Consider the following 12,500-nt stretch of genomic DNA (forward strand, 5'->3'; position numbering starts at 1 on the left):
AAGAAGAAAGGATATTTTCCTGTGCTCAACAAGCGCCAAGGAGACGGTGCAGCATGCTCAATGAAAAGCAGTCCACAAAAAAGTAGACCAAAAGTGCAATCATCAGGTGGAGGATCCTCTTCTGTCAGAACCATCCGACCGTCTGGATGAACGTCGTATGTGCGGGCATCTGGTAGTGCCTCTTGGTTCAGCTCTAAAGCACGTCCAGTGCCGACCGTACGAGCTTCTTTCGGGGCATCCCGTCGACGAAAGTAGTACTAGGTGACAAAAGCATCCATCCATACCGTAAACATTTTATATGACTATAGCGCAAAAAAAGCTAGAGAAACTAAGACGATGTCAACAATCACCTTTAGGCTGTGTATCAAACTGTATCAAGATTTTCTTTTGCAACGGACTGAAATAATGTCTTTTTCCATCGTTTTGTCTCAAGTTGTAGAAATAGTAACTTTTTTATTTTAATCCCAGGCTAAGGCTTCGATTTTTTCCCCTGGATATTGAAAATTACGTTAGCACAAGGTTATGTGTGTTATAGACCTTTCTGGTGCCAGCGAGCACTCTCCAGGTAAAGCTTAAGACGTCTTTCACAAAGAATTGCAGAGGGTTAATGACAATCTTTGAGTGAGTATTTTAGAATTTACTTCACAAGAGATCTTTTGGATGATCCGATCTGCATTATAGGTGCCTGGGAAACTGCCCCTCCTGGCCCTCCCCTAAGCCAACATTTTGCTCTAGGTGAGAAGTGAGTGTTTATGTTGGCTTAGGGGAGGGGTAGGTGGGTAGTTTCCTAGCAACGTGTAGTGATTCTTGCACATGTCTCGGGCTTTTAGTTTGTACCCGTCCTTGCCCCAACTTTCTTAAACTGAAGTCTAATAAAAAGACTTGTTTTGTATTATCTCACTAAAAGTTTCCTTGCATGCTGTCATTGCAACTTGTTTTAAGTAGCTTCTGGTTGAAATCCGCAATCATAGCGTAATTGAGCGTATTCCATCCGATCCAAGACTGAATGCGTTAAGCTTTGATTTTGATGCTTCAGATATTAAAGGGCAATCCGCAAGATCGTCATTTGGTAATAAATTCCTTGTATAGACAGTTCACTCGCACGCTAATTCCATTCTTGGAAACCAAGAGAGAAAAATATTTTGTGAAAACTAGTCACGACTAATGACTTTTTTTCTTAGCAATACATCTGGCTCGTCTTTCCTGAAAGCTCTAGAGGCTCCCGCTGGGTATCACAGTAAAAATAGAAATAATCGGAAAATAGAAAGCGCACGCTTCTTTCTCCCCAGCCTCCCTACAACACAAAGAGGCCTCTGCGGAGGAGAGAGCAAAGCTCCGCCGGGGTCCTGCCTAAAGAAGCTCCGCAGTTTTAAGCGCGCCGGTGGACATGCTTTTTGTCCATTAAAATAAAATTTAAATAGAAGACGTAACAAATAGCAAATCTTTGTCAAAACAGTCTTAAAACCACCGATGATATTTAGAGAAACCCTCCACTGGCTTTGGGCCTTGTCAAATTATGCGTCTTGCTTTTGATCAGTTTACTGGAGTATGCCAAGAACACACAATGGTCCTCCCGTATCAAGTGCTGATTTCACCTTTTCTAGTTTGAAATGTGTACAATTTTGTAGCATGGTTTCACTTAGATTCATCTCGAAAATAAAACTAGTTAATTAAATTTAGGGGCTATATATTTCAAGTTGATTTTCCTTTTCTTGATTATAACTTTGACTGAGAATGATCCTTACCAATTTAGAAATGCCTATTGACAAACAGGTGACAGTTAGGCATGGGCTAGTCTCCCTCGCAGCCGTTTTTAGTATCGTCACGCAACGCTCCTCCCCACAAAGGAGGAGCGTTGCGTGACGATACTAAAAACGGCTGCGAGGGAGACTAGGCATGGGCTGGTCTATTAAGAAATATCATGAACATTTTATCTCTTCAAATAACTCCGTTCCGCCCAGTTTTTGGATTAGAAAGATAAGAAAAAAAGACGTCGCTGGAATATTTGGCTGTGTATGTTGAGAACTGAAATGCCTGTCCGTGAAAGAGAATTAAAATTCTTGACGTTAATCTGTCGGGGAAAAGATGAGTTCATCTCTACTCACGCCGTTTTCTTTTGTGAAAGAGTTAGTTTCATGTGATTTCTTACCACTCTACGTATAATACAGTTAACCTTCTTATTCCACGATGAGTTGAAGTGTGCGATGGCAGGGTTGAAAGAAATAATTGTAGATTCGGATATAGATTTTTCACTCCGAAAGATTGTCATTGGAGAAGTAATTGGAAAAAAAATATGTTTAGCAGATGAGGCCATCAGAAACACAATGAAAAGATGTGACGGTTAAAAAAAGTGTTGCATTGTTCAGAGCTTAAAAGAAAAACTAATAACATATCACATGTTTTCCTTGTATCATTTTCAAAGGGGTCTTCAAACACGTTGTTACGATTTACAGAAAGTCAATGAGGTGAAAAGCTGTTTGGTTTAGCTGATAACAATTTTAATTGTTATCAAACAGTTTTAGAATGCCTTGGTATTGTATCTTACAAAACTGATTATTTCAGTGCGCGAGAGATATTCAGAACCCTTCTTTTGCATTTCTTGTGTCATGTCCATATCCATTCAGTATTTGCATTATTCAGCGTGATGGTGTACAGTATGGTGGCCTAGGAGTGCCATAAGAAAATTGTGTAGTATCTTGTAAGTTCCCCGTAATTTATTATGTTATTTCATTTTATTTTTAAACTTTAAACTAAAAAAAATTATTATCGAGATACTTTAAATCAAATTTAAACGAAAAAAATAGAAAGTAAAGTAAAATAATTTTTAAGCAAAAGTAAAATGAAACGAAAATAATATTTCCTTGGCCTAGCAGTGCCATAAGGTTTTTCTAAAAAAAAAAATGTTGTTCATGGCCTATCGATGCCAGAGCCCACAATGCACTTCGCTGATCTTTTGCGTGGCTCCTAAGCGATGTTTGCATGATTTCTCTGTTTCAATCATGTCGGGTAAACGTAAGCAATGGCAAGTGCCAAAAGTACAACCGCAAGCCACTACACCTACAAGAAGTCAAACACCCAATTAATGGTATTAGATATCCAAGGAGTTGGTTACACTTTGTGTGATCCTGAAATTGCATCAACAACACACATGGATGAAGCCGCACTATCGCACTTTCGTGGGCTAACTGGCTAACTTTTATGTAATGGCCGGACGAAGACTGGCTCCTCCGCTTTTTGCGACTTTTCATATTCCAGAAATCTGATATGAATGACCTTCGACCAGTCTTGACTCGACTAGAGCGACTACACCCCATAGCTAAATACAGAGTTACAGGTCAAGTTACTCTTAAAATGTCAATCTGGAGGGGGCTCTCCTTGAATTGTATATAAAAGGGAATGCTCCTCGTCATTTGCTTCAGCCGAAAGAATTGGATATGTTATATATTCAGGTAAAAAATGGGTCATGAATGAAGAATGCACGAACTGGCTGACGTGTCAATGCAAAACACTAGGGGATGGGGTTAGGGGAGTTGTTTGTGGACAGCTGGTAGTTTATACCGATTAGGCTAGTCAGACTCACTCTCGCATGCTACGCACACCGCCTCGCGCGTCCAGCCTCCTGGCAGGCTGCTTCTTCCCCTACAGCGATGAGGTTGAAAATATGCCGATATATATAAACCGGAAAATATAAGAAGACAATTCATCATCCTAGACAATCAAAATGTCTAGTATAGTTTCCGTGAGTTTATTAGTTCTCCCCTAAGACCGGAAATTCTAGTTCATTGCCTCGGATATCAAATCGCTCAGCTATGGTCGCTTGCCGCCCTTTTGTTATCTAGCAATCAAGACTGTGTTCTAATTATTTTGTCATCACTTTCGACTGTTATCAATCGAGAATAACGTCTCAGGCTTTTGGATAGAAAACGGCACTCAGCGGCGACTCAGCAACTTGACATACGGTAATAGCAAACTTCCCGAAGTCTAAGTGGATAGTTGTGAACTCGCAGCAGATCTTACTTTCTGGAATATTGTAGTCGAGAATTTTTCTGACTTCTGACTGGACGCAGGAAAGTTTACAGCATGAAAATTGCGGAGAGCGCAATTTTTATCACGGCAGTTTTAGCTTCTGTTGCTGGTTTTCGTGGAGTTTCAAGGTCACACTCAAGCAGACATCTTCCCCTCTACAGCTACAACAATCCGTACGCTCAAAGGTAAGCTTATTACATAGTGCAGTTTATTCTTGGTGTGATATAAAAATGACCGTTCTTCCTAAACTTAGTAAGCGTCCCCTTGAAAGTTCTGAGATGTAAATTTTACCTGGCTTAATATTCAACTCGGTAAAGCATGTTTTTCAGTTCGTCGTAAACTCAGACGCATTGAAAAGAGGATTAAAATTGTTACGTCTCGCTGTTTTGTATAAGTTAACTCGCGAGTTTCCTTTTCTCAAAATAAAGAAAAAACTTTCTTGCGGTGACTGAAACGTTTCAGGAGATAATTGCTTTCATATTGACACCAAGGCGCGAAAATTCGCAACAAAATAAAGTGTTTTAACGCCTACTAGAGTCTATTTTCCATGAAAAGTAAACTACAGTTCACGCAAACCTTGAATTCACGCAATATCAAACGTGGTGTGGTCAGCATCATATGCACAAGGCCTGTCATATGTCCTGCAACATTTTGTCACCTCTAGGGTAGCATTGCAAGACATGTAGGGCCTTGAAAAAACTGACGTGTGCTTTTTCATGAATGGAACTGATGAGTACAAAAGTGTGTGATTATCGCTGCTTATGACAGAACAAACCCGGCGCCATAAATCATCAGAGTTTCAATTTCTGGAAACATTACAGATTCTGGTTTTTGGTTTTGACATGCGACAGTAAAGTTTCATTATTTTCATGACGAAAGAGCAGAAAAATGAATTGTTTAATACTCGATATCCTTGTGACTCGGGGAAATACGAAAAGAATAATTTAACCTATCACTCCTGTATCACGCCATGTGGCGTAATTGAACAGAACTGTATGGAATACTGATATGAGCCAGCTGAGTTAGATTTCCGGACCAAAAGAAAAAAAACCGGGATAATTCATAAACAATCGCTAAAGAGAGATGACACTAGTAATTTGACTTTTTGTGACTATTATTGTTTTGCCGGAAATTTTGTTTTGTTTTGGCTCTAAAATCAGACGAAATGGTCAAGAGTCTTTGTTCTGGGAAAGTTTGTATTTGGCGCGAAAACGTCATCTTTATGAAAGTCCCCAGGGGTCGGAAATTTGCCAGCTATATGGATTCCTTTTATTTTGCTGCCGTAATTAAAAAAATAACACAAAAATTAACAGGAAAAAAAGTGGGGGGAAGGTGGAGGGGGCACGGCCCCCTCGGCCATCCTCTAAATCCGCGCATGGTTATTCGACAGCATCCAGCATCTCATGCATGTATACTTTCAATCCCGAATCTCGACTCAATTTTTTTCCGTTCCCTGCTCCCCAGTGTCCCGTTTTAATATCTTTCCCTTTGGTTTTTCAATCCCCAATCCCTGCCTTCAAATGAGGCAAGTCCCGGATCCCAAAAAACCTATTGAATACCCTCCTCAAAGTTGTCACACTGAGCTCTTTCCCATTCAACTCAAAACTGCATTCGATCATAAAAGGAAAAAGGGAAATTTTAGACGCCTATCAGAACGCTACGAATTAGCCAATACAAGGCTCTTGTGGAATAAGTTAGCAGCTTTTCCTTAGAAATGCTTGCTGCTCGTAGAAACTAAGAATTACGCGAACAGTACAAAGACCGCAACTCTGAGGCGTTTCAGATGAACAAACAACAAACCGCCCCCGCTAACTTTTTAAAAGAAAATCGGAAAGTCACACGGCTATCTGCACTGTCAGACTCTTGTTAACCACCTATGTAATCTGTCGTAGCCACTAAAATAAAAGGAGGGTAATTACTTGTTGTTATCTCTTGAAGACAGATAAATTATGATATTATGACCTCTCTGTAAGTATCGATTGCGGAAAGCGACACAGGATAATATAGATCAGACCACTGATGTCAGGAAAGAAAAGAGATCTTGTTTCTGTCACTTTTGATATCTACGACTACTTTTACACAGAACAGATTTTCATGTAGATCCTATACATATGACTGATTCACATAGAAATAAATTTTGGCCTTAAAGTTAGACGTTAGTACAACCTCTTTGTTTTAAGCGCTTATGATACCATTTTACGCAAGAAAAAATAAATCATTATGATTCTTCCATGCCTTTGTGACAAACGACTCTCGCACGATCTCTCACCCTCTTCAGAAGCTTCTTTGTGTCGTAAACGGAAAAAAGGGAGCGCGCAGGGGACGATGGGAAAGGGAACTTTTCTTCGCGTCGTCCACTACGCGCTCACTAAAACCCAGGCGGAGTCTCTGCGGAGGAGGGAGTGCAACCGACTCGTTTTTAGGGTATTCGAATTTCCCCGCCTCCTCCCTATCATGATCAGAGAGGAGAGGGGGAATGCGACTCCCCTAAAAACAATTTTTAATGTTGTTGAATGAAGTAAAAGTGATAAAGTGATATAACAGCCATTTCTGAAATCGGTTGCAGCCAACACGGTTTCCAATCAAAAAGGCTGGTACTCGATCCTTCAAACAAGCTACCGCTGTACAGACGTACCGGTGTCAAGGCACCAAGTCCTCAAATACAAAGCCAAGAGCCTAGTACCCAGGCAACACTCCAGACCACCTCGGCCTCTGGCGGACAGTACTGCTTTTACCAGAAGCCCAAGCAAGTGACTTGTAATGTAGCGCACATGAAAAGAGTGACCCACCAGTTCAAGTACTATTGTGGAACACCATCTCAGCAAAAAGTTTGTACTGGTCACAGGTGTGTTACAGTTATAACTGAGTTAGACCATGAACAAACGCAAAAAACATACACGCAAATAATTCACCGTAAAATTCCGAAAATAAGCCCCGGGGCTTATATTTTTCAAAGGCCCTTTTTGAGGGGCTTGTTTTTGGAGGGGCTTATTTTCGGAGGGGCTTATCTATGCAGGGAAATTTGCGTTTCAAAATCGCTTGGGCTAGCGTTATAGTTGGAAGGAAATTTACTGTTTTTGCTTTGTTTTACTTTTTGTATTTGAGGGCAATTTCCAAGTAAAAGCCCCTGGGGGGCTTATATTTGGAGGGGCGGTTTAACGAAGGGCTTTTTGCGTTGCGAGTTTTGGGGGCTTATATTTGGAGGGACTTATTTTCGGAATTTTACGGCATTAGTTGAATTCAAGTTCTACATGCTAACTTTTTTTTTGGAAAAAGAAGTGAATGGTTATTTGTTTGTTTTCGCCACTGTTTCCTGCGCCTAAGACTTGGTTGCACGTTCCATGACGTGTGACACTGGTTTGACACTTTTTTTTTACATTTTATGGCCCTTGACTTGGCCCTTGATTTTCCCGCCTCCAGCTACTCGGGCCGAAGTCACGTATCGCGTGTGGATGGGAAGCGTTGCGTGACTCGGGCCGAGTGACTGCACAGAAAACAACCTGTCCGCCGTTCAGATAGTGGGGTGTGGAGCAAAGTCAAAGGGCGGGTCGTTGTTCCCTGCTCACATCTCTTCGCGCCGTTCCCGAAATCTGAACGCCTGGAACAGGTTTCCCCGAAGAAGACAAGTAGAAGGCATTTGGTTAGCGCTTGATTGCATGTTATGGCCGGTGACACTGGTTTCATTATTTCCCGCCCTTTAACACAGTTTGCACAGTTTCTCACGCTAAAATTAGCAAGTTCTTCCGCGCTTGTATTTTTTTGTCTTCCCACAGCTTTTGATGCCTCTAGTGTATTATTTGCGTTTGTTTTTGTTGGTAATAGTAGTGGTTTTGAGTCCATCTTGGAACCTCCATGTACGACCAATTTCCCAAAGCACTACAAACCCCTGCTACAGCCGAAACCTCCCGTTAACGATCACCTCTCGTAAACGACCGTAACAACTTCTTGGAGCATCAGTTTAATAACTTTCCATCGTTTTAAACCTCAATTGAAGCATGGTCTGAAATCTTAGATTTTGCTGTATGCACTACGATTTTCATAGTATAGATGGTTTTCACAGTGACGTCATCAAACTGTTAAGTCAAAACAGCGAGGTTTTACGAATTCTTATTTAGACTTGGTTGAAGATAAACAAAAAATAAATCTTTGTTCAAGTTTCCATTCCCGTAGTATGTTTCATTTCGAAAATACAGCAATACGAACTTCCGAGTTTTCACAGTGCGTGACACCAAAACAGGAATGCTGTCTCGTTGAAAAAAGTCTCTCCTCTTGATTTTCAGCAGTATAACCATTTCAAGTATTACAAGATATGTTTATGCGCACGTAGGCTGGTTCTCGAATGAAAAGAAAGAGCTTTTATAGAAAAAGTGAACTCCAGATGTTTTGTTGATTTCCGGCGGCCATATTGGTGGACCAAAACGGTACACCAATATGGCGTCTCCATACAAAGCTCTACAAGGGTGCGTGAAACGTTTCGGCAAATAACTCAGAAACTGTGGGCCACAAAGACCTGAGACTTGGACAAATTGTTTATATATTAGTCTTTTGTGACGTGTCATTTTGTCGGCTTCTTTCACTGGACGGTTTCCACTTTATTTTTTTGTTGCGTGACAGTGAAAACGATCTATACGTATAGAAAAAACTGCTAGTGACAACATGGAACTGTGTATTTCGTAAATTGCATGCAATAAATTCTCTTGCCAAATTTAATAAGTTGATACCACTCCCCTACTCAGAAGTTTGGGAGCAAGTCACCGAAAATCCTTCCCGAAGAAAATACCCTGAGGATAAAGAAAATACCCCGCGCATAACAATCCCACCAGCTACGCAGGCTGTACTCGGAAAAGAGCCCCGTGGATCTATTCTCGTAAGCTACCACCTCTCGTGAGCTACCGCTAAATCTTCGCATTTGCAGCGTCACTTATAACAGGTTCGACTGTATTTTCAGGGTAACCTATCGTCCGCAGTATAAAATAGAGGTGAGAACAGTGATTACGTCGGTCAAAGACTGTTGTCCCGGCTTCACAGGAAAAGATTGCAGTCAAGGTGGGTGCTATTCTATCAAAGTCAGTTCCAACTAAGATTTTTATCATGACTTTCATTTACATCAAGCCATCAACTGGAGTGCTTCTGTTTCAACAGCCTGTTTTAATTGCACCAAGTTTCTTCTGCTGGAAGCCAGGTTAAAAGCCTTGGAACAGGTTAGTAACTGGTATGAAGATCGAATTTCAAGGGAAAACATGGATAAAACTAACAAAATGATTAAATGCCCCGGCGTCGCTCTCGCGTGTCATTTCGTATGTCGCTCGCGCGTGACTTCTCGGAGAGCTTGCTCGCCGGTTAACAGACGAGCCAGGTGACTGGCAGGTCACCCGCGTTTAGACTGAAGCTCAGCATGTACAAAGATACCGACCAACTGAGGTAGCTCTTCTCTTTTTAAAAGAGTCTGTCACTATGTCTTTGAGCTCAGCTGAAAATACAAATGTAGTTTCATTTTTTGGGATGTTCCGTTAGAAACTGCCTTTTGCTTTGATTTTCACTTGCTTATTTATTGGTTGATTCAGATTTGTAGAGAACCAGTAACTGAACTCTTTGATTTGTGGTGTTTGTTTCGCCCGTTTCAAATTTTAGACCAAACCTTCTACCTCTAGCATGCATGCAATGGACGCCTTGTAACTTACATAACTTACAGACTCTTTTTCATGGTCGAAGGTTAAAGAAACCCATTTTCTGTTTATTTTTAAAAGAAAAGTCAAAAAGCTCCTGCCGAGGCGAAAGTTCAGGACAGCGAAATCTCAAGAGGTCCACCAGGACCTCGCGGGCCACCCGGACCCCCCGGGCCCCCCGGCAGACGCGGGGAAACCGGAGATCCAGGGCCTCCAGGTTTAAACGGAGTCCAAGGTGGGTAGGATATCAATGGAACTTAAAAACGCATTAGCATTCCTAGTCTGCACTTAAGCGTAGAAAAGCGAATATAGATTGATTGTTTTTGTTTTTGTTACTTTTAGGGCAATCACGTGGTTTAAGAGTCCAGAAAGGCGAAAAAGGAGATCCCGGCGAGCCGGGTACCACACCAATAGTGACCGGAGACCCGGGACCACCTGGATCTCCAGGACCCATGGGACCCCCGGGATGAAAGGGGGAACTTGGAGAATCAATACAAGGACCACGAGGACCCCCTGGACTTCCGGGTCCAGCGGGAGAACCTGGCCGCCCAGCTATCGGAGCCTCGGTGAGTTTTAAAAAGACGATCTTAGTTTTAAATTACTGAAAGGCCTATGCGTAAATTTACTTGGTCATCCAGCAAAACGATCAGGGACGGCTATTCTTAGAGTTAATTCTATAGAGTTATTTCGTGGAGTTAGAGTTAATCCTCCAAAATCCTAAATTCAAGATTTTGGAAAGCTGAAATGCTTTCCGGCCCAGGTGACTATGAGCCTCTCCCATTTACAAATCTAGGCAATTTACTTCCTAGCGCCTACTACGCAGGCTATTACAAATCTTGCTGTAAATCGACCACATGATTTTTTCTGGCGCAGCGTTGTTAGTAAAATTTTTAAAAAATTTTAATATGGCGGAAGTAGTGCATGCCCAAAACTCCGCTTTTTCGCTCTGAAACCTTTTGAAAAGATTATTGTAATTGTTCTGCATTGCACTTTTTCTTTCTGAAATAGCGACATTTAAACGTCATTTCACTTTGCTATTCAGAGAGAGCCTACAAAAGTATTTTGGTAGACATGACGCCTGGTATCAAAAAGGTCTTTTTGTATTTTCAGCCTGAAGATTTAACCGCTCTTAAAGATCAGATGAAAATGCTGTCTGCCATAGTCATGGAGTTGGAAGAAAAAAGTAAGCAAAACAAAGCATTATTTTCTGTTGCTATTTAAAGATAGGCAAATAACAGTTAAATTAAGTACCAAGGCAACATTTTTTTGGACGGGACGTCTGGTTAGCTATGCTGGTTGGATACCGCTGCCGTAGTATTTCGTGGATGCTTGAACCAAATTATTCAAAATGGCGGCCTCCCATGAATGCTGGGACGAGAATCATTGAAAATGGGGACCTCCCAGTGGGGTGGTTAGACAAACTGGTACAAACCGGTTTTGGGGCATCGTGGGATGCGGGACATGTTGTTTCATGCGAGGGAGAACGAAGCGTAAGGTGGACGCGTGTTTTTGATATTTTGTAAAAAGAAGATGTTATCGAACGAGTCTTACTTCTAAATCGCGCAGTACATTGCATGTTCCTTGGTGTATTCTGTGAGTTTTTCCTTCTTTCTAAGGATACAACTGCGATGCGTTAAGGCCGCGGTACACATTAGGCGACAAGTTGCAGCAAATGATGTCGCGGCGACATGTCGCAGCGACAAATGGCTCGTGTACACTGGAGAACTTTTGTGAAAATCTTTGTCGTCGCAACAAGTCGCACAAGTAAATTCATTTGCGGAGTCAAAGATTTTCACAAAAATTTTCCAGTACACAAGAAGCGATTTGGTGCTGCGGATGAGACGTGTCGCCACAACGTGTTGCTGCAACTTATCGCCTATTCTGCTCCGACCTTTAAGGCTGTGCGTATGCGTAAAGTACTGCCGTACTGCGGAGTCTGGTAGTTTACGCTAATTTCGCTGATTTGGGTGCTAGCAGACGTAAGAACAATAGGCTCGCGTCAGTTCCACTCCTGGTTGGACCAACACTCAGGGTCATGAAAAAACTGAGAAGGACATAGAACCCGGTTATGTGGTCAACAGTTATTAAAGCATGGCCTGTCTCTGTGTGCCTACTGTATTGCTGTAACGGTTCCACGTCAGCTTTCAAGCTGCCCAATATTTAACAATTATTGGACGAGGTTGAGCAAAATATTGTTATTTGTCAGTGACGGGTTGTTTCTCAATGAATAAACTCATGGATTGGAAGCGATCTGCCATTTTAGCGCAAGAGCGATCGCAAGAAGTAGAAACGCCTTGCTTCATTTACGCATGAGCAGAATATTATTTGCAGCTAAGCTAAACACAGTTGGACAACATTGCGCGTGAGCAGACCATTATTTGTAGGCAGTTATTTGCAGGTCATTTGGTGGGCTCTTGGGCAGTGAAAAGGAAGAAAAATTTGCATCGAATGATAAATGTATTTGTCGCAGTTAATTTTTGTATCTTAGCCTCAATTTTTGTTTTTCCCTTGTTTTAGGGTATGGTATGTCAATGCATTTAAAACAAAGAAAAACAAAAATTAACTGAAATAATTAAAAAAAATAATTGCAGCAGAAGCATACATAGCTTTGTTAAGTAAAATGACCAATGAGCATGACGATGATAATGATGATGATGTTGATGGTGATGCTAATGATGATGATGATGATGATGATGATGGTAGTATGGTAGTGTCCAACAAAAATCACTCAGTTTCGGATTGCTAGACCACTATAAGCAGCGAGAGGTAGTCGGCTAGCAGTCTCCTTGCTGATTGGTGCTGACTTGG

General features: G+C 41.5%; 2 protein-coding genes across 2 annotated transcripts in view; both read left to right on the forward strand.

Annotated features, from left to right (window-relative positions):
* Positions 1-150, forward strand: part of LOC140932382 (uncharacterized) — a 2,430-nt gene extending 2,280 nt beyond the window's left edge. Inside the window, exon 2 of the mRNA XM_073381996.1 lies at positions 1-150. This exon is cut by the window's left edge and continues 341 nt beyond it. Coding sequence (XP_073238097.1) covers positions 1-150 — 150 coding nt within the window.
* A 3,659-nt stretch (positions 151-3,809) lies between these two features.
* The window catches only part of LOC140931241 (uncharacterized), a 9,861-nt gene continuing 1,170 nt past the window's right edge, over positions 3,810-12,500 (forward strand). Inside the window, exons 1-7 of the mRNA XM_073381006.1 lie at positions 3,810-4,211; positions 6,593-6,871; positions 8,975-9,072; positions 9,169-9,227; positions 9,774-9,927; positions 10,035-10,258; positions 10,803-10,875. Of these exons, the coding sequence (XP_073237107.1) occupies positions 4,081-4,211; positions 6,593-6,871; positions 8,975-9,072; positions 9,169-9,227; positions 9,774-9,927; positions 10,035-10,162 (849 nt within the window). The 5' untranslated portion in view covers positions 3,810-4,080 and the 3' untranslated portion in view covers positions 10,163-10,258; positions 10,803-10,875. The remainder of the gene's footprint in view (positions 4,212-6,592; positions 6,872-8,974; positions 9,073-9,168; positions 9,228-9,773; positions 9,928-10,034; positions 10,259-10,802; positions 10,876-12,500) is intronic.

This window comes from Porites lutea, chromosome 3 (genome assembly GCF_958299795.1).
Source record: "Porites lutea chromosome 3, jaPorLute2.1, whole genome shotgun sequence".
Classification (NCBI taxonomy): Eukaryota; Metazoa; Cnidaria; class Anthozoa; order Scleractinia; family Poritidae; genus Porites; species Porites lutea.